This window comes from Tachysurus vachellii, chromosome 1 (genome assembly GCF_030014155.1).
Source record: "Tachysurus vachellii isolate PV-2020 chromosome 1, HZAU_Pvac_v1, whole genome shotgun sequence".
Taxonomy (NCBI): Eukaryota; Metazoa; Chordata; class Actinopteri; order Siluriformes; family Bagridae; genus Tachysurus; species Tachysurus vachellii.
Window position 1 is genome coordinate 11,056,557 of NC_083460.1, and position 22,679 is coordinate 11,079,235.

The window sequence follows — 22,679 nt, forward strand, 5'->3', positions numbered from 1 at the left end:
ACTGACATTCTGCGACTAAATATTTAAAGCAATAGCTGAAAGATACAGATTCCAAAAGCAGAACTAGTCAAAAAAGTGAACGCATAATCATGCAAATAAATCAGAAATCAGAGCATAAATCATTTTGTTGAGAGGCTGAGAAATATTGAGGGAAAGAGTCATATGAGTCCTCTAAAGAAACTGTTGACAGAAAAAGACCAAGCACAGCAGTGCCATCTCTATGGAAACAGCTTAATGGAAGCAACGACAACAAAAAAATCATCTCTTCAATGTCAGAAATAAAATGCAACTAAATAAAAATGGAGAGCCAAAATGTAATGGTGTAGCAAATGATCATATAACAAGAAAACTGTTATAAAGGAATAAGGGCCACACATGGAAACAACACAGAATGGGCTACAGTGTACACAGCATAAAACCGTAAATGTACACAAAAGAGCCTCTGAGAAAGGGAAAGGATTATTCCAGATTAGAACAAATGAAAAGGGAACTTTATGGACACAAACTCTTTTTTGATCAGGTTGTACTTGGTGTAAAGCCCCTTCACCACCTAGAAAAAAATGGCCCCGGCCCTCTGTCTGATGTGTCCGTCTGCAAAACAGTAGGGAGAAAAAAGGGAAATGCAACAGCATGCTTGCATACAAAAGCTCTTATAGAAATCCAGTTTGCACAGGTCCATTAGTTAAATAGGAGCTGGCATCCACTTTTTACTGAGGTCAGTGAGCAGGTTGGTGATGTCTAAAAAAAATTAGAGTCTATACTTAACCAAAGTGTATTGGAATTTGTCTCTAATACTTTCATTTCATTTGGGTTATACTAATTTGTTACACTTCCTTTTAAGCTGTTTGGGGCCCCGGTTGAAACCACAGCAAACCCACAGAGGTGTGCAATTGGGCAGGTGATAACTGATCTGAAAATACGGGATCTGAGCTGGCATGCAGCAAGTTAATTGAGGGTTTGTGGGGGGCTGCTAGTGCATTAAACTGACTTTTCTCTTTCTTTTTTCTGCAGATGCAGACTTGTTGGTCAGAGGGCTGGGGGCTGTTTTGTCTGAGTTGATGGAGAGGGTGGACCCATTCTGTACATCAGCCAGAAGCTCTTTGTGAGGTATAGCATGATTGAGAAGAAGTGTTTGGCCATCAATTTGGCAGTCCTTACCTTCTGATACTTCCTGGTAGGTTGACCTTTTATCTTGTGTTTGGATCATGCCCTGGCTACCAGTTTCTGCAGCTGCAGGAAGAGGAGAAGATCGTATAGTGCAAGTGTTTCAGCCAGAGTATATGTTCATCTAATCCTCTTTGTTCAGAATTTATTTTTTGCAGTGAGAGGAAACGCTTCTGCAGCTCCAGTATGGAGAGAATGTGCACCATGTTATAAAGAAAAGCAGTGCTTCAGTATATGGACATCAGGCACCAGGACAAAAAGGTCATTATAAATAATCAATTTTTTTTATATAGTTTAGCTTCATGTATGTATAGAATGGCAATATTTTAAAATCTTATATATTTCCAGACTGTTTTCCATTATCGACCCCCTCCTGACATGAACTATGAACTGACCTCTCTGGCTACTTGTGGTTATATATTTCCTCTCATTACTCGTAAAAATATGAAAGGGTAATTGCGGGCAACTCAGAAGAAGAAAATAAACTTTACCATATCTTTCCTGGATCAACATCTAGCATGTGTATAACTGCTAAGGATAGCAATGATGATTGTGTTGAAGTTGATTGTCCATACATGGACACAGGCAAGAGCAGCCATGTCACCAGAAGGGCTGTTATAAGGGCTTTAGCAGTCTCAATGGAGATGGCAACCTTTGTACTCACACTAATAATAATAGTGATCATGATTGAGGCAGCCTTGCAACAAGTTATGGCAACCCTAGCAATAGCATTCATATTTCATATTTATATTTAACACTCTTGGTTACGCTTCCTGCTTACTCTTCAGATGATGAGGCTCTAAACCTGGCTATAATTGCCAGTATGAAGAGTTTAGTGTGAGTAGCACACACAGAATATAAGCTTGAGAAATGAGAATAACTATTAAGGATAACAATCTTTGATCTTTGGATTATAATGGCATACAAATTTTGGATTAACAAGTTACTTACAACCAACAATTGTACAAATTAGGGGTTATTATATATTATGTCCCAGCACCATATGTCGGATCAACCATTTATGTCTTTATAGTGCATAAAAGATCTTGCAGTCTGGTATGGAGCTTCTGAAGGGTAACCTATGACCTCCACTCGATGATCTGTGTAAAATTCTTAGATGACATCAGGAGAAATGAGAAAAGGGTTGATTTATGGGGCAGAGGAGGGAATTTTTGAGATTTCTGATGGAGACAATTAACAGGTCACCCATATTTGAGGGGAAAGCAAACCACAAGAACTTGGCTCTTTTTAGTACTGGTAATGGCTTGTTTTCTAAAATTATTGTTTTGTCAGCTTCATAGCTGACAGAACCATTGCAGTAAGCTTGGTACATGTCGGTCCAACACCAAAATTTAGAAAGGTCAGTTAATAGTTGGTTTCTAAATGTTATATTGTAGTGGTGTAATGATTCATTCATTTTCTGGATGCATCAATTACTAATCCTGGCGATGCAAATGCATCGATCTTTAAACATAGTTTTGAATCATGAATCGTGTTTCTGTTAATAATTGATTAAAAATAATAAAAATCTAATGAATCACAACTGTATAATGATGCCAAATTTTTAAAAGAAAATTTAAACTTCAAATTAGTTGACTCTGTGTAGTCACATGCACCCTCACTACAGTGGTACAGTGGATTATGTCAGTATGTCAGTAGCCTTTTGTACTTCAGGTACTACCAAATAGCCTGCACCCTTTGCTTGAAGTATCAGAATCAGAAACATCTTTATTGCCAAGTATGTTTTCACATACGAGGAATTTGTTCTAGTACAGGAGCTCCACAGTGTAAACAGAATGGCATTGATAAGACATGAACACATATATAATAAAGACAGTTGTATGTACAGTATAAATGTGCAAATTGAATGTATGTGTAGAGTGAATTGAATGTAAGAATAGAGTTTGTTCTGTGTATATCAAGTGTTCATCAGATGGATTGCCTGAGGGAAGAAACTGTTCCTATGTCTGGTCGTTCTGGTGCTCAGGGCTTTGTAGCATCGACCAGATGGCAACAGTTCGAAGAGTGTGCTGGATGTGAGGGGTCCTGAGTGATTTTCTTTGCCCTTTTGCTCACTCTGGAGAAGTACAGATCTTGGAGAGTGGGGAGAGTTGTGGCAATATCTTGAGCGTGTTCAGCTCCAGGTTGTTAAGACTGCACCAGACGGCCAGCTGTTCAACCTCCAGTCTGTAAGCAGACTCGTCACCGTCCTGGATGAGGCCGATCAGTGTGGTGTCGTCTGCAAACTTCAGGAGCTTGACAGATGGGTCATTAGAGGTGCAGTCACTGGTGTACAGAGAGAAGAGCAGTGGGGAGAGGACACAACCCTGAGGCGCGCCAGTGCTGATGGTGCGGGTGCTGGATTTGAGTTTTCCCAGTCACACTAGCTGCTGCCTGTCTGTCAGAAAGCTGGTGATCCACTGACAGACAGAGGAGGGCACAGAGAGCTGGGTTAATTTGGGCTGGAGGAGTGATGGGATGATGGTGTTAAAGGCAGAGCTGAAGTCCACAAACAGGATCCTCACATAAGTCCCTGGTCTGTCCAGATGCTGCAGAACATAATGCAGTCCCATATTGACTGCATCATTCACAGACCTGTTTGCTCTGCTGGCAAACTGCAGAGGGTCCAGTAAGGGTCCAGTGATGTCCTACAGATAAGCCAAAACCAGTCTTTCAAATGATTTCATGACCACAATTTCCCCGTTGATTCCGCGTCGCGGTCCGCTCTAAAGAGCTGAAAGCCCGGCAGACTTGGTTAGTTGTTGATCAGGGTGATTGCCTGGGGAAACTGTTCCTGTGTCTGGTAGTTAGGGATCATATGTTAGAGATCATAAAAAAACAAAAAATCACTCAGGTACTGTGGCGCATGACCAATAAGTGCTTTATAGGTTAGTAATAGTATTTTATATTCATTGCAAAATTTGACTGTGAGCCAATGAAATGTAGATAATTCAGGGTGATGTGTTCATATCTGGGGGCACGGTGGCTTAGTGGTTAGCACGTTCGCCTCACACCTCCAGGGTTGGGGGTTCGATTCCTGCCTCCGCCTTGTGTGTGTGGAGTTTGCATGTTCTCAACGTGCCTCGGGGGTTTCCTCCGGGTACTCCGGTTTCCTCCCCCGGTCCAAAGACATGCATGGTAGGTTGATTGGCATCTCTGGAAAACTGTCTGTAGTGTGTGATTGCGTGAGTGAATGAGAGTGTGTTTGCCCTGTGATGGGTTGGCACTCCGTCCAGGGTGTATCCTGCCTTGATGCCCGATGACGCCTGAGATAGGCACAGGCTCCCCGTGACCCAAGGTAGTTCGGATAAGCGGTAGAAAATGAGTGAGTGAGTGTTCATATCTTCCGGTTAGGACTCTAGCTGCCGCATTCTGGGCTAACTGGAGCTTGTTTATGCTCCTGCTGATACTTCCAGGCAGTGAAGCATTACAATAATCCAACCTAGAGGTTACGAATGCATGCACTAGTGTTTCTGCATCATATAATGACATTATATTTCTTATCTTAATGATATTTCTGAGATGAAAGAAGGCTACGCTTGTGATATTATTTATGTATGTAATGAGAGACCGGTATTAATAATCACACCAAGGTCTTTTACTGCTGCACATGATATAATAGAAAGATCATCCAGAGTTACTCTATAATCAGAAAGCCTGTGGTCATAGTCAAAGCACTTTTGTCTTGTCAGAGTTAAGCAGAAGGAAGTTAGTAAGCATCCACTGTCTGATGTCCTTCACACAATCTTCAATCTTATTACAGTTTTTCTCAGTTGCTTTGGAGCATTTCTCAAATCATCCTTAAGATTTGCAAATCAGTAAGTGCATTCTCAAAACAATGTGTATGAACAGCACAATACATTGGATTTTTTGCAAAAGCCTGCTCAAAATCCTTAGTACTTCTCTCAAAAGTAAGTATTTGTTTCAATGAACATATCATTGCAATCAAAATAACAAGTCCTTTTATCATTGTTTACGAACAATATAGTCAAAATGTTTAGTCATTTTTTCAATATGACAGTGCTTTATTTTAGTATTTCCTGATGTAAACTATGTTTTGGATTACAAGTATGGAAAATGCACAAGGCTGAATTTCTTCTAAGTAACTATGAATTTCAACTATGAATTTATTTTTTCTTTACTAGTGGACTGACAAAAATATTACAATATCAATGTCATTGTGATAGAAAATAAAAAGACTCAAATTAATATTCCAAAAGTTAAACATAGGAAACACTTCTTAGGCAGAACTGCGCATGCCACACTATACAGTGCAATCTGTCTCTACCCCCTGACGTCCCAGTCTGTCGGGCCACAGATTTTCATCCACATCACAACAGATATCATCCCTTGCAATACAGCGTGGAAAAAATCTTCTGGAATGTCTTATCCAGCCTCTGTAGGCTTCTGCTGTGATGTCCTCACATGCTGCATCCATGGCAGCCAGCAGGGTCATCTGAGTGGATGGCAATCATAGACCTTCCACCTCCATGCTGAAAAGAATGCTCAATTGGATTGAGGAATGGGGAATAGGGTGGGAAAAATTGCATCAGCATCCTGTTATGGGTCAGAAACCATTGCCTGATGGTGTTTGAGTGATGGAAACTCACATTATGCCAAAGTATCACATACTTTGGTAAATCAACTCGAAATGGACGGTTCTCATCATTAGGTATGAGAGCCCTATAGAGGGTAAGAAGGTGAGGAGATGCTGTGTGTTATGTTATGAAGTGGAATATGAGATAGCACACCCTGCTCTGACATAGCAGCACACATAGTGATATTTCCTCCCCGCTGGCCTGGCAAATCAACAGTAGCTCTGTGGCCGATGACATTTCGACCACGTCTTCTGCTTTTGCTCAGATTGAAGCCAGCCTCATACACATATATAAAGTTCTAAGGTGGTTCACTTGACTCCAATTCCATTATACGCTACAACCCAGAAGATACCCAATTAGTTATGCGCATTCATTTCATTTCACAAGATAGTTATATCAAATGTACACATATTGCATGTTTTTTTTTCCTACAGATATAGCAAATGTACATAGGTCACACATGTTGTATTATATATTAGTCACTATAAGAAGTTTATGTAAATTAGATAAAGTATGCCCATAGATGTTTTACCTGTACATACTTGTACCGTTGCTCCTTCAGTCTGTCACCATTCCTTTGAAATGGTACACGGTACAGCTTTTTCATGCTCATGTGGTGTCTCTTCAACACCCTATCGATAGTTGAGATGCTAACAGACTGGATGTTTTCAAATCCATTATTATCTTCTACAACAGCCTTTTGTATTTCCCTTAACCTAATGGCATTGTTTGCTCGGACCATGGTGCAAATAGCCTCCTCTTGTTGGGGTGTGAAAAGGGGTCCTCTGCCACCCCTGTGAGGTAATCCTGCAGTCCTGTGTGGGAAAAATGCACTAATGCAATACATTTATGCTTAGATGTGTTAGAGAATGTATACACACACTATAACAGCATAGTCCACACTGGTGGATTACATACCTGTTCTCTCTACGAAATGTTTGAATTATTGAAGACACAGTTGATCTCCCAATATTTGGCTGTACCCTCCGACCTGCCTCAGCCATTGTGAGGCCATGATTGACAACGTGGTCCAAAATAGTGGCTCTAATTTCATCTGAAATGTCTCTGGCCTCTTCCTCCTCTTCCTCTATTTTGCCTCCTTACCCTTCCAGCATGCATCCTTATTCTTGGCTCTCGATCATGTTCATTTCCTAGTTATTCATCCATTTTCAACAATTGTAAATCTTATTAATAATTATTGTAAATATAATTGCTTATTACATACACTTGCCAATTTAAAGGTTCACGAGATTCAGTCTTGACCTGTTTAAGAGAACTAGTTGATTATTGGTAGATCTGAAGGTGTACATGCCCCTTCATTGGTGACATTCAAGGTTCATCTTCACAATTCATCGATTCAAGACACATTTACAAGAAAAGTTTAATAGAACTGTGAAGAAGAAGAGCTTGACAAATTTTGACAACTGGTTTAACCATTTTGCACTCAATGACTTGTGCAATGAACTGATGCCTAAATGTTTCTGGGTTCAGACCATTTAGGTGAAACCAGTATAATACATTTTGATCAACATGACATAAAAAACTGATAATGTTTGTACTGGCACCAAGGTGGTGGAATGAACTTCCCCTAGAGGTCCGGACAGCTGAGTCACTGGCTATTTTCAAGCGGCGGTTGAAGACCTACTTATTCAGGAAACACTTCAACTAGCACTTCTTTCCTTATCTTTTGCATATCTTTTTTTTTTTGCAAAAAAAAACATTTGACACTTTTCCATTGTAACTTTGAACAAATGTTTTAAACTCATGGTATCTTAAGTATGTAACTTAGTGAGCCAGCATTAATATATTCAATGCTAGAGATTTAAGCACTTATGTACATCGCTCTGGATAAGGGCGTCTGCCAAATGCTGTAAATGTAAATGTAAATAATGTAGGAAACAGCAGACACTTGTACACAATCCATTAAATGATGTACCAAAGCATTATGATGAGCACAAATGACAAAATGAAGTGGAGGTTGAACAAGTAGTTTTGAGAATTTCATTTCTGATCTGAGAAATGTTCCAAAGCGACTGAGAAAAACTGTAAACACATCTGACATAAAAACCATTTAAAACATATATCTGCGTGTCCTCAGAATTAAGCTAATATCCTGTTTACGAATAATTGCACCAAGGGCTAGCATATATATGGAGAAAAGCAATGGGCCTAAAACAGAACCTTGCAGATCACAGAACATTAACTTAGTTTTTTTAGAGTAGTCACTATTTAGATCTATGAACAGGTAGCGTAGTCAAATAAGACCTGAGCTCAGGAGAGGGCTGTCCCTTTAACACTGACAACATGTTCTAACCTCTCAAGTAAAATAGCATGGTCAATGGTATCAAAATCTGCATTAAGGTCAAGCAACACCAGCAAAGAGATGCAACCCTGATCAAAGGCTAGTAAAAAGTAATTTACAACTTTAACCAGTGCTGTCTTTGTGCTATGATGAGGCCTAAATCCTGACTGATACATTTCATGAATATTATTCTTATGTATGTAGGTATGAGCATAACTGCTGTACTACAACCTTTTCTAGGATCTTGGAGATAAAGGGGAGGTTTCATATTGGCCTATAGTTGGACAGCTGACTTGGGTTGAGGTCAGGTTTTTTTAATCAAAGGTTTGATAACCACTAGCTTAAATGAATTTGGCACATAGCCACTGCTAAGGGAAGAGTTTATTATTTTTAAAATGGGTTGGGTAACTACTGGTAATATCTGTTTCAAGAAATATGTGGGTAATGGATCTAGGTTGATTATTTTGAAGAAGAAATCTGTGAAATTAAGTCAGTCTCTTGAAGGGAAGTAAAACAGTCTAAGTACTGATCAAAAACAGAATCTATCAAATTGTTTGGTATTAAATGAATGGTCTGAATTTTCTGTCAAATGGTATCAATTTTCCCATTGAAATAATTCATGAAGTCGTTACTGTGTTTTTATTCATAGTTAATTTTGCTACAGTATTAAATAGAAATTTAGGATTATTTTTGTTATCTTCAGTTAGGCTGGAGATGTTTTTTAGCTATGAAGGCTTTCCTTCCATGCTAATTCAAATATTGATAACTTAGTTTGACGCCATTTACGGTCAAATTTCCTAGCTGATTAGGTGTTGTGTGTTGTCATTGTACCAGGGTGCTAGTTTTTCTCTTTAATCCTTTTAAGTGAAGCTACAATATCTAGGTGTAGAAAAATACTGACTCTAAATTGTCAGAAAGATTCTGTGGGGTCAGATGGCGATACAATCATGGATGATAATTCTTGGAGACTATTGGTAAATGTATGTTTAGCAAATTGTAAATATCGTGTCCGAAGCTCATTCATTCATTCATTCATTCATTCATTCATTCATTCATTCATTTTCTACCGCTATTCCGAACTACCTCGGGTCACGGGGAGCCTGTGCCTATCTCAGGCGTCATCGGGCATCAAGGCAGGATACACCCTGGACGGAGTGCCAACCCATCTCAGGGCACACACACTCTCATTCACTCACGCAATCACACACTACGGACAATTTTTTCCAGAGATGCCAATCAACCTACCATGCATATCTTTGGACCGGGGGAGGAAACCGGAGTACCCGGAGGAATGTCCGAAGCTCATTTTAAACAAAATGAAATAATGGTCTGAGTATATTTTCTATATTTAATCCGAGGGTTAGAACGAGATCAAGAGTGTGACCTCCATTATGAGTGGGTCCTATTACATTCTGGTTAACCCCTATGGGATCTAATATGGAAACATCTGCTGTTCTCTGAGGATCTTCTAACTTATCAAAATGAATATTAAAGTCTCCAACAATTACTGCTTTCTATAAAGAAACTAGGTTTGAAATAAAATCTGCAAATACACAGAGGAATTCAAAATATGGTCCAGGAGGTCAGTAAATAACAAGTAGAATGTAGATTTCCTGAAGAAAATGTGAATGGTGCTTGCACGTGGCAATGGTGCTTGCACGTGGAATGGTGCTTGCACGAGGCAAAGTTGCTAGGGTGTTTTGGGTGTTACTTTTGGAGGCAAGTGGACAGAAAGCTAGGGTGCCAAAACATTTGGAGGCTAGTGGAGACAAGCATGTGACGTCATCTGAATACTCTTGAGGAAGTTCCCCTCATTGGGCTGAGTGTTTTGATATGCCACATGTCCATGTGCAAATTTATGATTTTCACGTGACATCATGTGACGTCACGTGACATGACCAGAATACACGTGAGGCAGTTCCCCTCATTGTGCTAAATGTTTTGATATGTCACATTTCCACATTGTGCAATTTTTTGATTTTCACATGACACTCATGTGACGTCACATGACGTGACCAGAATACACGTGAGGCAGTTCCCCTCATCAGGCTGAGTGTTTTGATATATCACATGACCATGTTGTGCTGTTTTTGATTTCGCTTATGTTGGGGGCAGGGCTACACGTGACGTCACGTGGTGTCGAGTGCCGTCACCAGAATACCCGGTGGGGATGCCAATACTTTTGGACAAAAGTGGCTACTGAGGGTTTGAACATTTCATGTAAATACTGCAGTCATTATGGGATTCTACTTATTATTATACTGCATAGAACAGTACATGCAATTCTTAATGTTAACGATAGATAGATAGATAGATAGATAGATAGATAGATAGATAGATAGATAGATAGATAGATAGATAGATAGATAGATAGATAGAGGTGTGGTAAATGTATTGACTGGGGGCCAATACTTTTGGAATCATTGGATTGATAGTGTGGAGTTGATAGTTACATGTATTGAGAGTCTCCTTTACATCTACAGTCACTAGGAGAACACAGGAGAGAAGCGGTGCCTGAGCTCTGCGCACGCTGCGTGTGTGAGAGCTTAAAGGAATTTCAGGAATTTCCCATTCAAGTCAACGGGACTTTTTTGGCCACTTTTTCGTCCGCTGTGCGAACATCGTTGGTTGGATCGCTTATAAAAGTCATAGCACACCTCTCCTCAATGAGCCGGTCGATTTGACACCTCATTCACGGGTCTAGGACAAAAGCTGCGGGACAAGTTACATGCCGGATCTTTCTCCGGAAGAATAATAATAAGTGTGCAAGATAACAAGAATGTTGCTTTGCAAGCACTATTAATTAGAGGAACTGACTCAGCAGACTTATTTTTTGTGGCCACATATGTTATGTTTGTATGAAGAACTTTCAATGAGTTTAACATATGTCTAGATTCTTGCTTGACACCTAGCTTATCATTATGAATAACTGCGACACCTCCTCCCCTGCCTGCTCCCCGGCGTGGCTGGTGTATATAACTATAACCGCAGACAAGCTTTGTTTAATGCAACATACTTGTTTGGTTTGACCCATGAGTCTGTTAAACACAGAACACTAAACTTCTGAGCAATAATCATTTCATTAGCAATAAGAGCTTTAGATGCAAGAGATCTTATATTTAACACTCCTGGCTTCAAGTCCAATGTGCTGGCTGTGCATTCAACTATGAGGTAATTTTATGCTAATAAGGTTACTAAAACAAATATTCTGAGCGTTTATATTTTTTTGTTTAGCTCTGGAAACAGACACAGTCTTTATATTGTGAACCCTGGGTGAGGACTCATTGCAATAAGTCAGTCAGATTAGCCTGTTTGTCTGCTCCCTGGCTCTTCCTGTCTCTCGATTGTCACTGATTAACTAGGCCTGTTCTTAAACTATGTGTTATGCTGCAAGAAATGAGAGTGGGATGGACACCATCCCGTCCTAATAGGCCAGCCCTGCCCTCAAAAGAGCTCCAATGATTTACTGTATGTGCCTACATTGTTTTCGGAGCACCATCTTCTGTAAGCTACATCGCCACACCACAAAGCATTCTACAGCATCGGTCATCACCTTTGCTAATTTTCACACCTCTACAATATTACTCTTAGTAATCTCTGATTGATGAAGGCCTGTATCGTTAGTTCTTACGTGAAAAACTACCTTTGAATACCTATGCTTGCCTAAGACCCTAAGTATACCTGCTATGTCCGTCACCTACTCCTAACCAGTGCTGCTGGAGTACATAAAGGCCTAGCTAATTTCATATGCCTTAAGATTTTCCTATGACCAGAGCTCTTTCAGGTTTCTCAGAGGGTGCTTTACTGAGGAGAGCAAACCTGTTAGACATGTGAAGCGGAGAGGAGTGGTGCTCCCATGGGCAAGCCTTAGAGTGAGCTTTGGCTTTGCGACTATGCTGCAGAGTTGTTACCCATTCACCCCACCGTGAGGGCTCTAATGCTGAAGTTGGAGGGTTACTTCACCTAAGGCATCCAGATTTTCCCCTACAGAAACTCTACTGCTATCGCTAACTCTCTCTGGTGTCTGGATCTGAGATCTGAAGCTGAGATCTTCTCCATCAGAGAGCTAACTCGCATACATTTATCACAAGTAAAATTAACAATATTGACGGAGGAAGAATTACTAAACATCCTGCAGCTCACACACTGGACAAGCTGAAGAAGTTTGCCATCCTTAATGATTAGGGAGAGAGGAGGTAATGAAATTTTATAATGAGGCATCATTAGGAATTGGATTCCTGCTCAATTTTCAAAAAATATCCACTTTGAATATATTCTACTAACACAAAATGAAACTTTCAAATGCCAAAATGTTAACCTAACTAGGTAAAACACTAATTATAGAGGCTTTCTTGGTGATGCTGTTTGATTAGATGAAGCATTGCATTGTGATTGTGCTAACTAATCAGATAATATATTTTAATCACAAAAAATGTGATAACCACATGCAAGATCTCAGGTGTTGAGTTAATTTGTAATATATTCCTTATGAAATTGCACATATCTTGTTGATATCTTGTCTTAAATAACATTGTTTTTTTATGGTGATCGCAGATATACAACATATTAATGTTTATATATTATAATATTTATAAAATAGATTTTGGCAATTGATTATATTTGACATGGAATATAAAGAGATGCATCACTCATGACCAAATTTTTGTTGAGCTTTAGTAGCAGGTTGCAAATATTGATTAAAAAAAAGAAAAACTATTCAATTTATAAGGTATATACAAGAGATTTGTTAGCAGGAACCTTTTCTAGAGTAAATCAGGAGGATTATCCGGAGTGGTGCCAGGTCCACTGGCTTCAATGGAATGTCCTTGGTTGGTTGAGTAGTATTTTGAAGGTGGGCGCAATAAACCGACAGGGACACACTTAATCAAACACTCAGAATCTGTACTTTCTACTGTGTTTATTGAAATTTGCAGTACTTTTTAATTGCTGGATCTCTGTGTACAGAACATTATGCTCGACACTGACTAACATTTACCTGCTATAAACTTAATTATACTGAAATAGCATGCAAAAGCAGAAAAACCTATGAAAACACTAAATGGCTAAACCTATCCCCATTCACCCAGTCCCAAAATAGCAGGGATTTTCAAGTCTTGTCCTATAGTGAACAGTAGCATGATTTCCCTCATTTAAGGTACAGTATTAGGTGGACTGATGGTACATTAAAAATATTCTCAAAGTCAATAGCAACTTGTGAAATTGTTGCCTGCCAGCTTGCATATGCACTATCAGAAGGGAATTCACTATGCCATTAATTATGCAGTGTTGTATTAGCATTCACTCTTAAACCAAAATGAATAAAATAATGTTCTCTTCAGACCTACATTCATGGACTTACGTTTATCTGACAACAATTAAGATTGTTTTATACATTTTTATTGATATATTTATAGATTGTTGAATGTCATTAATCTATTTACTGAGAATTAAAATGTCACTGACGTAGCACCACATACCGTGTTAACCCTTTAAACAGCTTTTCAACACATACTTTGTGACAGACTTTCTGTCTTAAATCACTCTTTACAAAGTATTTGATCATCACGTATGAAAAATTAGTTTTAGACAGGAAGTCAAAGAGGTAGCCTATTCATAATAATACAAATTCAAACTTTAGGTTTTGCAGGCATCTCATCTGAGCAATTTAGAAACATCATGTGAAATATGAAAATTTACATGGAGAAATTTTCCCATCAATAGCACAGATTAATTAACGCAACCCTGATAATTCACTACTAAAATAAAATGGGTATGTTAAAGGCAGGGAAAGAGTTAAACCCTTACGACATATGAGTAGGACATCTTTCCTACTGGAAAACAAATTTTTCAAAAACAAAAATACTTTTCACACCATAACAACAAATTTGGATAATAATCTTGATAGACACTTTATAGTCATTAATAGTAGGTCTCTTTTTCCACCCAACCTGTGAAGAGAAGAGAGATAAACAAAATTACTAATTAACTTAGTTCATGGTTATTTAAAGCAAAAAAAAAAAACTTTTATAGTGGTTCTTTTTTAAAAGTGGTTAAGGCTCTACAAGATGACCCTTAACATACATATCGTCACTGTCAGGCGGAATCCTCGTATCTCCAAAACCGTTATTTTTCAGGAAATTAAAAAAACGCCGTACCTTATCTGCAATACACAGGGTTTAGTCCGCGTTGCAGTGGATTGTCTTGCGCTAAATTCCAGTCCTCAGACGAGCACCAGAACTAGCGGGGGTTAAGATTTTTTTTTCTTTGAGCCCAGTGTTTTGAAGACATTTACCTCAGAAGACGTGTTGATTCATTGCGACTCTTCTTGAGGAGAAATATGCTGCAAAGCTCTCCCGCAGAGTGAGGACGAGGTGGACAGATGAAGTGTCCAATGGAGTTATGAGATTTGCCCTCAAGCTATTTTCAAGACTTTAGATTGGTTAATAACTTGTAAAATTAACAGACCCACGTGGGGACTGACCAATAGCATCGATATGTGAAAAAATATGAAATTGACCAAATTTGGACATACGAGGTTTCCGCCCGACAGCGACGAAATATGTGTGTGTGTGTGTGTGTGTGTGTGTGTGTGTGTGTGTGTGTGTGTGTGTGTGTGTGTGTGAAATATATTTACAAGATATTCATTTGGTTTTCTTTTAAAATATTTTAAAATTCTGTTTATGCTCATGTTTATGTATATATATATATATATATATAGATAAAAATAAAAAAGTGGAAATCGATCAGAAATTCAGATTCAATTCTGTCCATCCTCGTCACTCCTAAAGAGAACCTCAACATCCTCATCACTGCTACCTCCATCTCTGCCTCATGTATTTTCCTCACTGCTATAGTCTCTAACCCATACAGCATAGCTTCTCTCTCTACTGTCTTGTTCACCTTAGTTTTGATTCTTTCTGACACTCTTCTCCACCCACTCCAACCCACCTTCACTTGCCTATTTACCTTTTTTCCACAATCCTGTTAACCCAGATTCCTGTCTGATTTCACCTGTCAGCCTGTCCATTACCATAGCAAACAAGAAGGGACTCAAAGCCGATTTTTGATGTAGCCCCACCTTCACCTTGAACTCTTATGTCTGGCCTACAGCACATCTCACTGCTGTCATACTCCTCTCATACATGTCCTGAACTTCTGATGTACTTCTCTGCCTCTGCTGACATCCTCATACAGTACCATAGCTCCTCCTCTCAGCATACCCTGTCATACCCTTTCTCTAAATCCACAAAGACGCAGAGCAGCTCCTTCTCTTGCAGATCGGCACTAGAACACTTCTCTATTCCTGTCATCTTCTCACTCACTTAAATCCTGTTGAAGAATCTAGATAAAAACTCCACTGCTGTCTCTTCTAGAAATTTCCACACCTCAACAGGTATGTCAAATGGAACAACAGCATTTCCACTCTCGATTCACCTCAGAGCCTTCCTCACCTCATCCTTTCTAATCTTTGCTATTTCCTGCTCTACAATATTCACCTCTTCCTCCCGTCTTTCCTTCTTGAACGATCGTCAACAAATAGAGAAAATGGAGAATCGCATTGACATCACCATGTACATGATGTCCCTCCAAGCTTTATAAAAGGGAAAGAGAAAAACTTACTAGGAAGGCTACCAGGATACCTATGGCAACATTAAAGAAAATGCAAGAATATCTCACAATTACTGATTACTCTATGCATGTGACAACAATCTTTCTTATTCTTCCTATGTCTGGGCTATGGGGTAGTGAGGCTAGCCAGAATCACTTTCTCACAAAAAAATCCAAGCTCACCTAAATCACCCCAAAATGGTACGCAAACTTTTGAACAGGGATTATTTCTTTATTTTCTTTTTTGTTATGTTTTGTTTGATGATTTTGCCATTCTTTTATGCCTTACATAGTAACTTGAGTCCTATAAGAAATAAAAAAAAATCTGTTTTGCCTTCTTACTCTGTACACATCTTGCAAATTGCATCTTGCAAGTCTGCAATCATTTGAGCACAGCTGTATGTATATATGTGTGTGTGTCTTATAAAAGGACTTTCTTACTACACACTGTCCTCTCCTTATTCTTGTCAACAGAAGCGGCGCAGGTAGCATTTCATTTTACTTCCTTTTGTTTTAGACTAACAATGAAGGTTCCATTATAATTACAGCAGGTCATTGTTAGGATTTAAAACAACAAGCAGCACCAATAAATAGTATTCACTGACTACTACTAGATTAAGGTTAAGAATTAGAATCACTAAAGTGTTACTGATACTGTTCTGAGAATCACTCACAGATGTGACATTGTACTTAACTGAGGGAAAAATCAAAGTTCTGATATTGTTCAACATTTGGAATAAAAGTTATTTAAAATGCTGTGAACACCCACACTCTGCCATTTTCTCTAACTGTAACACCAATACGGCAAAGGATAGCTACCCATTTTGTCCATTGAGGTCTGCAGACACATTTGCCTTGCTGTCACTTCCTGCTGCTTACAAGATTTATGTATCTCTAGTGGTATTATGATGCAATGCAAGTCTCTTTTGTCAAAGTATTTGTCAAAGATATCCCCCGGTTTCAAAAGATTTGGCCAATTGTTTTCCATTGTCAATCTTCCAATCTATCAAGGCCTGGCAGAAGAAACAGCTTGACATCTACCCAGAAATACAAGAGGTTCGGTAATTTCTCTAACTATCCATCCCAGTACAAATGATGACATAAACAATGACAATGCCAAATATAGGACAGAGTGTTATAGTTCCTTAATTCTTTGATTAGGTGAGAAAGGGAAAAGGGACAAGCATAACATAGTGGAGAGATATGTAAGGTCACATTAACAAAGTGACAATTTAACTATTTACACTCAGTTATGGAAATGAGCAAATGGAAATTCTCCAGTAGTTCTGAAGGCAAGCACATTGGATGTCTGAAAAGAAAGTTAGTAGAAGTCATATTTGATGCACTCACCTCCTGGCCTCCGTCTCAGAATTAATTTGCGGATTTCATCATAGATAAAGATAAGCAGGCTGTAAGGAAGAGCACAGAACCACCAGTACACCCTAAAAAGAGAGACAGAAGAAGGAAGAGACAGCAGAGAGATACGGAGTAAAGAGGGTGAGTGGGGGAGTAAATAAGAGGGTGATTTGACTGGATGAATTGTCATGAGAAGTTCTATTTCTGAGTCATTGTAACTAAGCAAAATTCATAAAATAGTATAGAATTTGTTCATCATTGTTCAATGAAGATTTTGTTTTGTGTTGTGATTGTTTATATAGGGAGCTAAACTCTGGTTAGTATATGCATGGCAAGTGTTTGTGACTAGTCTAGAAGCTAGTTAAGATAATTACTTTAGTACTAATTAACCTACTGAAATACATAAATCAAAGGTAGTAATGTCCATGTGACAGAGAGAGAGAGAGAGTCTGTCTGTCTGTCTGTCTGTCTTACTTGAGTGGGTACATGCGCAAAGCTACATCCATTCCAGGGCAGTAGGAGAGGAAGGCAGCAAGGGCTGTTTCAGCAAACAGGCCAAATATCAGGATCTTATTTCTACAGGACAAGAGAGTAAATGAGATTCTATCTGGTTTAACATTAACATTCTTTTCATGTGGTTAACAGTCTTGAAGCAAGCACATAAATATTCTCAGAAAAAGTATTAATCTAATCTTTTCACATTATTTATTAGTAGTTTGCTGTTATTATTATTATTATTATTATTATTATTATTATTATTATTATTATTATTATTATTATTATTATTATTATTATTTGTAAATAGATCATTTGTTGTTTATCCAACACATGCACATCTCTTTCATTCATGCATTCTCCCACCACATACTTCATGCCCTGCTGAAAAAGGGAATTTCTGCGTGTTTTGCAGATAATGAGGTCAGCCCACTGCACCACCACAATGCTCACGAAAAAGGACGTGTGACACGTGAACTCCACAATCTTGCGCTGCTCATAGGTCTAAATAAAATAAGAAACATAAAAGAGAGAAATGAAAGCTTTGCACCTGGTTTTCAATTTCATGTTTATTCCTATAAATAAATGCCTGTAACACTTTACAACACTGTTCAAGGACCCATGAGTAACTATGCAGGGACTAAGTAGGAAATAATGAGTAATTGAATTAAAAGTTAATTAGTAACTAAGTATTTTATATGAAGTAAATAATTTAACCTGCTTTTAAACATAATGATCATAATGAGGTAATCTTTGTGTTCCATTTCTGAGACTTTCTATCATTATTTCTGTCTTTAGACAGTTTCCTTCTGTTTCCTTCCATTTTGGAATAATTTCTCTCACTAGATATTTAGCTACTCAAAGTTCCTGCATGTCTACTTGGGAAATTATCCACCCATACCCATTTCAATACTGATTGTCTTGGCATGGTGTAAGTTGGATGGAATATATCATTAAATGATAAGCCCATCTAACTGAAGGTGTGTTGAAAACCCCGGCATCCAATCCCAGTGCGCTGGAAACCATCTAACCTTGCTGAGGAGAGGAGAGAGTGGCATGGGGTAAAGTGATTCTACAGCACTAAAGCTGTTGTGCAGCAAAGGAACCAACATGCTTTTTTCTTTTCCCCTTCCATTTTCACAACAGCCAGAGGACACTGAAGCCAACAACTCTACCTGGCATCGCTGCCTCCTGGCCCCGCTAGAGTCAAAAGGGGCTTGTTTACTGACTTTGATCTGTTTACTGGTAGAGACTCTTGCTCACCAACTTGCTCACTGTAAACAAATTGGACTAGACCATGTGGCCACTAGATTGTCATTAAAGGTTCAACCAGAGAAAAGTAATAGACTAAACTAAGCAACTGGTGAAAATTCTTAACAATGTCTCTGAAATGTCCATATGAAAAAATACAAGTTGTTAGCATTTTATATTTGCTTATATATTTGGTATATTAATACCTACACATCCAAAATTGCTATTATTTATAAATCATTGTAGATTTTGATCAGTAGGGTTGATCTTTTTCTGTGGTTGAATCTCAAATTGCATTTTATAGATCATACCCTATGAAGTGAGAAGTGCTAGTGAAAATGAGGTCATCTGAAATTTTGTGGAGATAACTGGGCAAAAAATATTATTGTATGTACATGAACATTTAATATAAAAGTAAATGATAAAATTATAGTAAGAAATAGTATTCTAATGTTAGTACAGTTTATTCATAGAATAATTTTTAGCCCTGTTTTGTAGCATTAAAGAACTACACAGCTAAAGTTTGTGCACACACTTTGAAATGGGATCATTAATTATGCTAAAATTATCAGCATGCTAAAATAAAACATGTTTAAAAGTTAGAAATGCTAAAATACTTCTATGATATTACATGTGGTTAATAAAGTGTTTCAAAGTGGTTGGTGTGCTAACCTAGATAACCTGCTAGGGTGTTGCTATATTTTTGTCATGAACAGTTAAGTGTGTAAAGGTTGAAGTGCTAAATTCTGTGTTAAAGTGTTACAAAAACATATACGATTTGGTTGTTAGGGTGGTTGTTGTTAGAGTGTTTGCTATGTGGCTGCATTGGAAACCCAATTGGTTGCTATGGTCTTTCTGAGAGGTTTCATTATAATTCCAGTTGGGTGAAAGGTTGTAGCTTTTTGGTTGCTAGGGAGACACACTCACTTACGGACATTTATTTTGTTATTTTAAAAAAAATTCGTTACACTACTTATGCTATTGGAATATATGTTTTTCTCATTGGTACATTGCAGCTTTGGACATTTTTAGGTTATTGTCCATTTCTATCTTTAGACCTTGACTGTCTAAATAAAAACAACACTCAGACTCTGGGCTCCTCTAAGTTTACAATAACTCTTAATGATTTACTTGGATATTTCCCTTGTCAAAAAACATGGTTGGATAATACAGCGTGTGATTGGTTTAAATAATAGCTTGTCTCAGTGTGTGGGGTGTATGGGTGGGCAATATGCTGTTTTTTTCCCAAGCAGGCATTGTTGTCTTTCATGGCTTTGTAATGTTTTTTGAGACTGGGTTACATTTTGCATGCCTCAAGCAGTAATTTTATGTCTGTGAGAGACTGTGTCTTTAGGACTGTATTACTGGAATTTGTATTTGTGTGTACCCATTGTTGTCCATAGCTGTCTTCAAGATCATGGACATTTCGGTCATCCCAGTCAAGTCGTATTCCCAGAAGTCTATAAGGCAGAAATCCGTTCTCTGCCAATATCACAAAGTAGGTAAAGAACCCAGCCAGAGCCTGGATCATACCTACACATAAAGACAAATTAGTGACAAAAAGGTGAGAAATTATAGTTTACAGAAAAACGTTTGTTCTATTATGGTAAGAGGAGCATTTTGCTGTCATGGTTTTATTGACTTTTTCACTTAGAGGGAAAGGGTACACACAGAGAACCAGAAACCAAAACAAGATCAAAACCTAGGTGTGGCAACAGAACAAAACACAAAACACAATAAAGACTTGACAATGAAACACACAAAAACAAGCTCCAAAGGGAATCCTGGACAGCCAGATGAGATGTCCCTAACCTGATTAAGATTAATAGAAGTGGCACCCATTTTCATATACAGCAGAAGATGCTGAATGCCCTTCACCTGGCAACGAGGCAGAACAATCTCTTCTGCATGACTGAGGGGTGCTGAAGGTGGAAACATGCACAGACTTACAGTCATTGCAAAACTAGCAAAAATATTAAAGTTCAAATGTGGAGCCAGAGAGTGGAGTGACATTCTCCATGAAGCCATGGACCCCAAGAAGGGAGTGATATCCTTCCTGAGGCCAAAGGGGAGAGCAACATTCTCCATGAAGAATGATGTTCAAATATTGTCCTCTGGGTAGCAAGAAGGAACAACATACTTCATAAAGCAAGGGGAAGGAGTGCCTTCATCAATGGACTAGAGAGGTAGAATGTTGCCTTCATTGGAGCAAGGAAGCAGATCGACATCCTCAGCTTAGCAAAGCAAATGGAGTGAGTTGGCATAGTGATATCTGAAGCAGAGCAGGGAGATGGAGTGATGCCCATTTCTGGATAGTAAAATACGGATCACAGGTGGATGTGGATGCAAGTGCATATTATTTATTGTGAAAAGTACAAAACAAACCCGCCAAGAACGTGACCACGTGAAAAGAAAACTTGAATAGTGGAAACAAGGCAAAAACATCCAGAATACAAGAGTTTGTGGCTTTTTTTGCAACAAAAGCTTGTCAGCGAAACACATACAAACTAGAAATTAAATAGAAGTGTTGAAGGGGAGTAACATGAAACAGGTTTAAGTGATGAGTGACATGGGACATGTTAATGTGGGACATGCTGGGGCTGATGGGTAATGTACTTCAACACTGATTTTGGCATTAAAATTAAAGACAATGTATGTTGCTGCTCTGAAAACTACAATGTTGTCAACAATTCACACAAACTAAAACTCTGAGTAAAAATACCACTTTAGAATCAATGTAATGTAATGTAACACAATGTAATACTGTACCTAGTGACACAAAAACATAAATTTGACAGAAATTACAATTTAGTTAAATTCATATGTAGAGAAATGCAATCGCTTACCACCTAGCCTATTTATGAATATGTTTTTGTTTATTACTAGGCTTCTAACATTGCAGTCACAACAGGAATTAATGCATACAATATCCACACATATAGATTTCTAAAATATCTATATTCTCTAGTTTTCTAAGAATTAGTGTTAGTGTCATTAGTGTCAGAAAAAAATATTTTATTATTATTATTATTATTATTATTATTATTATTATTATTATTATTGTTGTTATTATTATTATTATTATGGTTTTATACTGACTGATCTTCGATGGTAAGCTAAGCCAAACCCAAATTGAATATTATTTAAATGACTTAATTTGTTAGGTATGATATTACACTTTTATCACCAGAAATACCAATTTTAACAACTTTTGTCTTCCTGACTGCTTTCCTTGAACTGAAGTAACATGGCAGTTCTACACTTTATTTACTTTTGACAAATAATAAATAAGTAGTTTTAGAAACAGTGGAAATAAATATGTACAGTAAAAACAGGTAATTATAGGTAACTGGGTGAATCCCATATGTGACCCTGATGACTGATACTTAATTAAACAAGAAAGCTATGATGGTGCAATGATTAAAAGTGAGAAAACTAATTGTAAAATTGATTGGCCACTAATTGATAGAATTTCTAAGGGTTAAGATGCTTGCCTTGAAAATTTTGACCTGACTAATGCAAAAGCACTGCTTTCAGTATTTTTGGTAGTTACTGACTTGCCCTTGTGTGACCATTTGTCTTACCAATCTGTCCATATGCCATACTAATGAGTCTCTCGTTGACCAATTTGTCAGTTTTGGGGTTTCTGGGTTGACGTTTCATAATGTCACTTTCTGCTGACTCATAAGCCAGAGAAATAGCAGGAATCTGGAAGTGAAAGAGATAATAATAACTTAAAAATCAGTGTACAAATTATATTAACAATTTGTAAATTTGCATTGGATTGCACACAGGGAATATGTCGTTTCTTTGTCTTATGTCACATAAGAGGACAAAGGACATTCACATGGATTGAAAATGAGGAAAGTGACTGAGTGAGAGAGTAGTCTTTTCAGTCTGAGACA

The 22,679-nt window shown here is 38.1% G+C and overlaps 1 protein-coding gene across 1 annotated transcript in view; it reads right to left on the minus strand.

Annotated features, from left to right (window-relative positions):
- Nucleotides 1-13,024: 13,024 nt before the first annotated feature.
- Nucleotides 13,025-22,679, minus strand: part of atp1a2a (ATPase Na+/K+ transporting subunit alpha 2a) — a 33,213-nt gene continuing 23,558 nt past the window's right edge. Inside the window, exons 19-24 of the mRNA XM_060872056.1 lie at nt 22,359-22,482; nt 20,162-20,307; nt 17,897-18,027; nt 17,503-17,604; nt 17,023-17,114; nt 13,025-14,012 (exon numbers count right to left, since the gene is read on the minus strand). Coding sequence (XP_060728039.1) covers nt 13,984-14,012; nt 17,023-17,114; nt 17,503-17,604; nt 17,897-18,027; nt 20,162-20,307; nt 22,359-22,482 — 624 coding nt within the window. The 3' untranslated portion in view covers nt 13,025-13,983. The remainder of the gene's footprint in view (nt 14,013-17,022; nt 17,115-17,502; nt 17,605-17,896; nt 18,028-20,161; nt 20,308-22,358; nt 22,483-22,679) is intronic.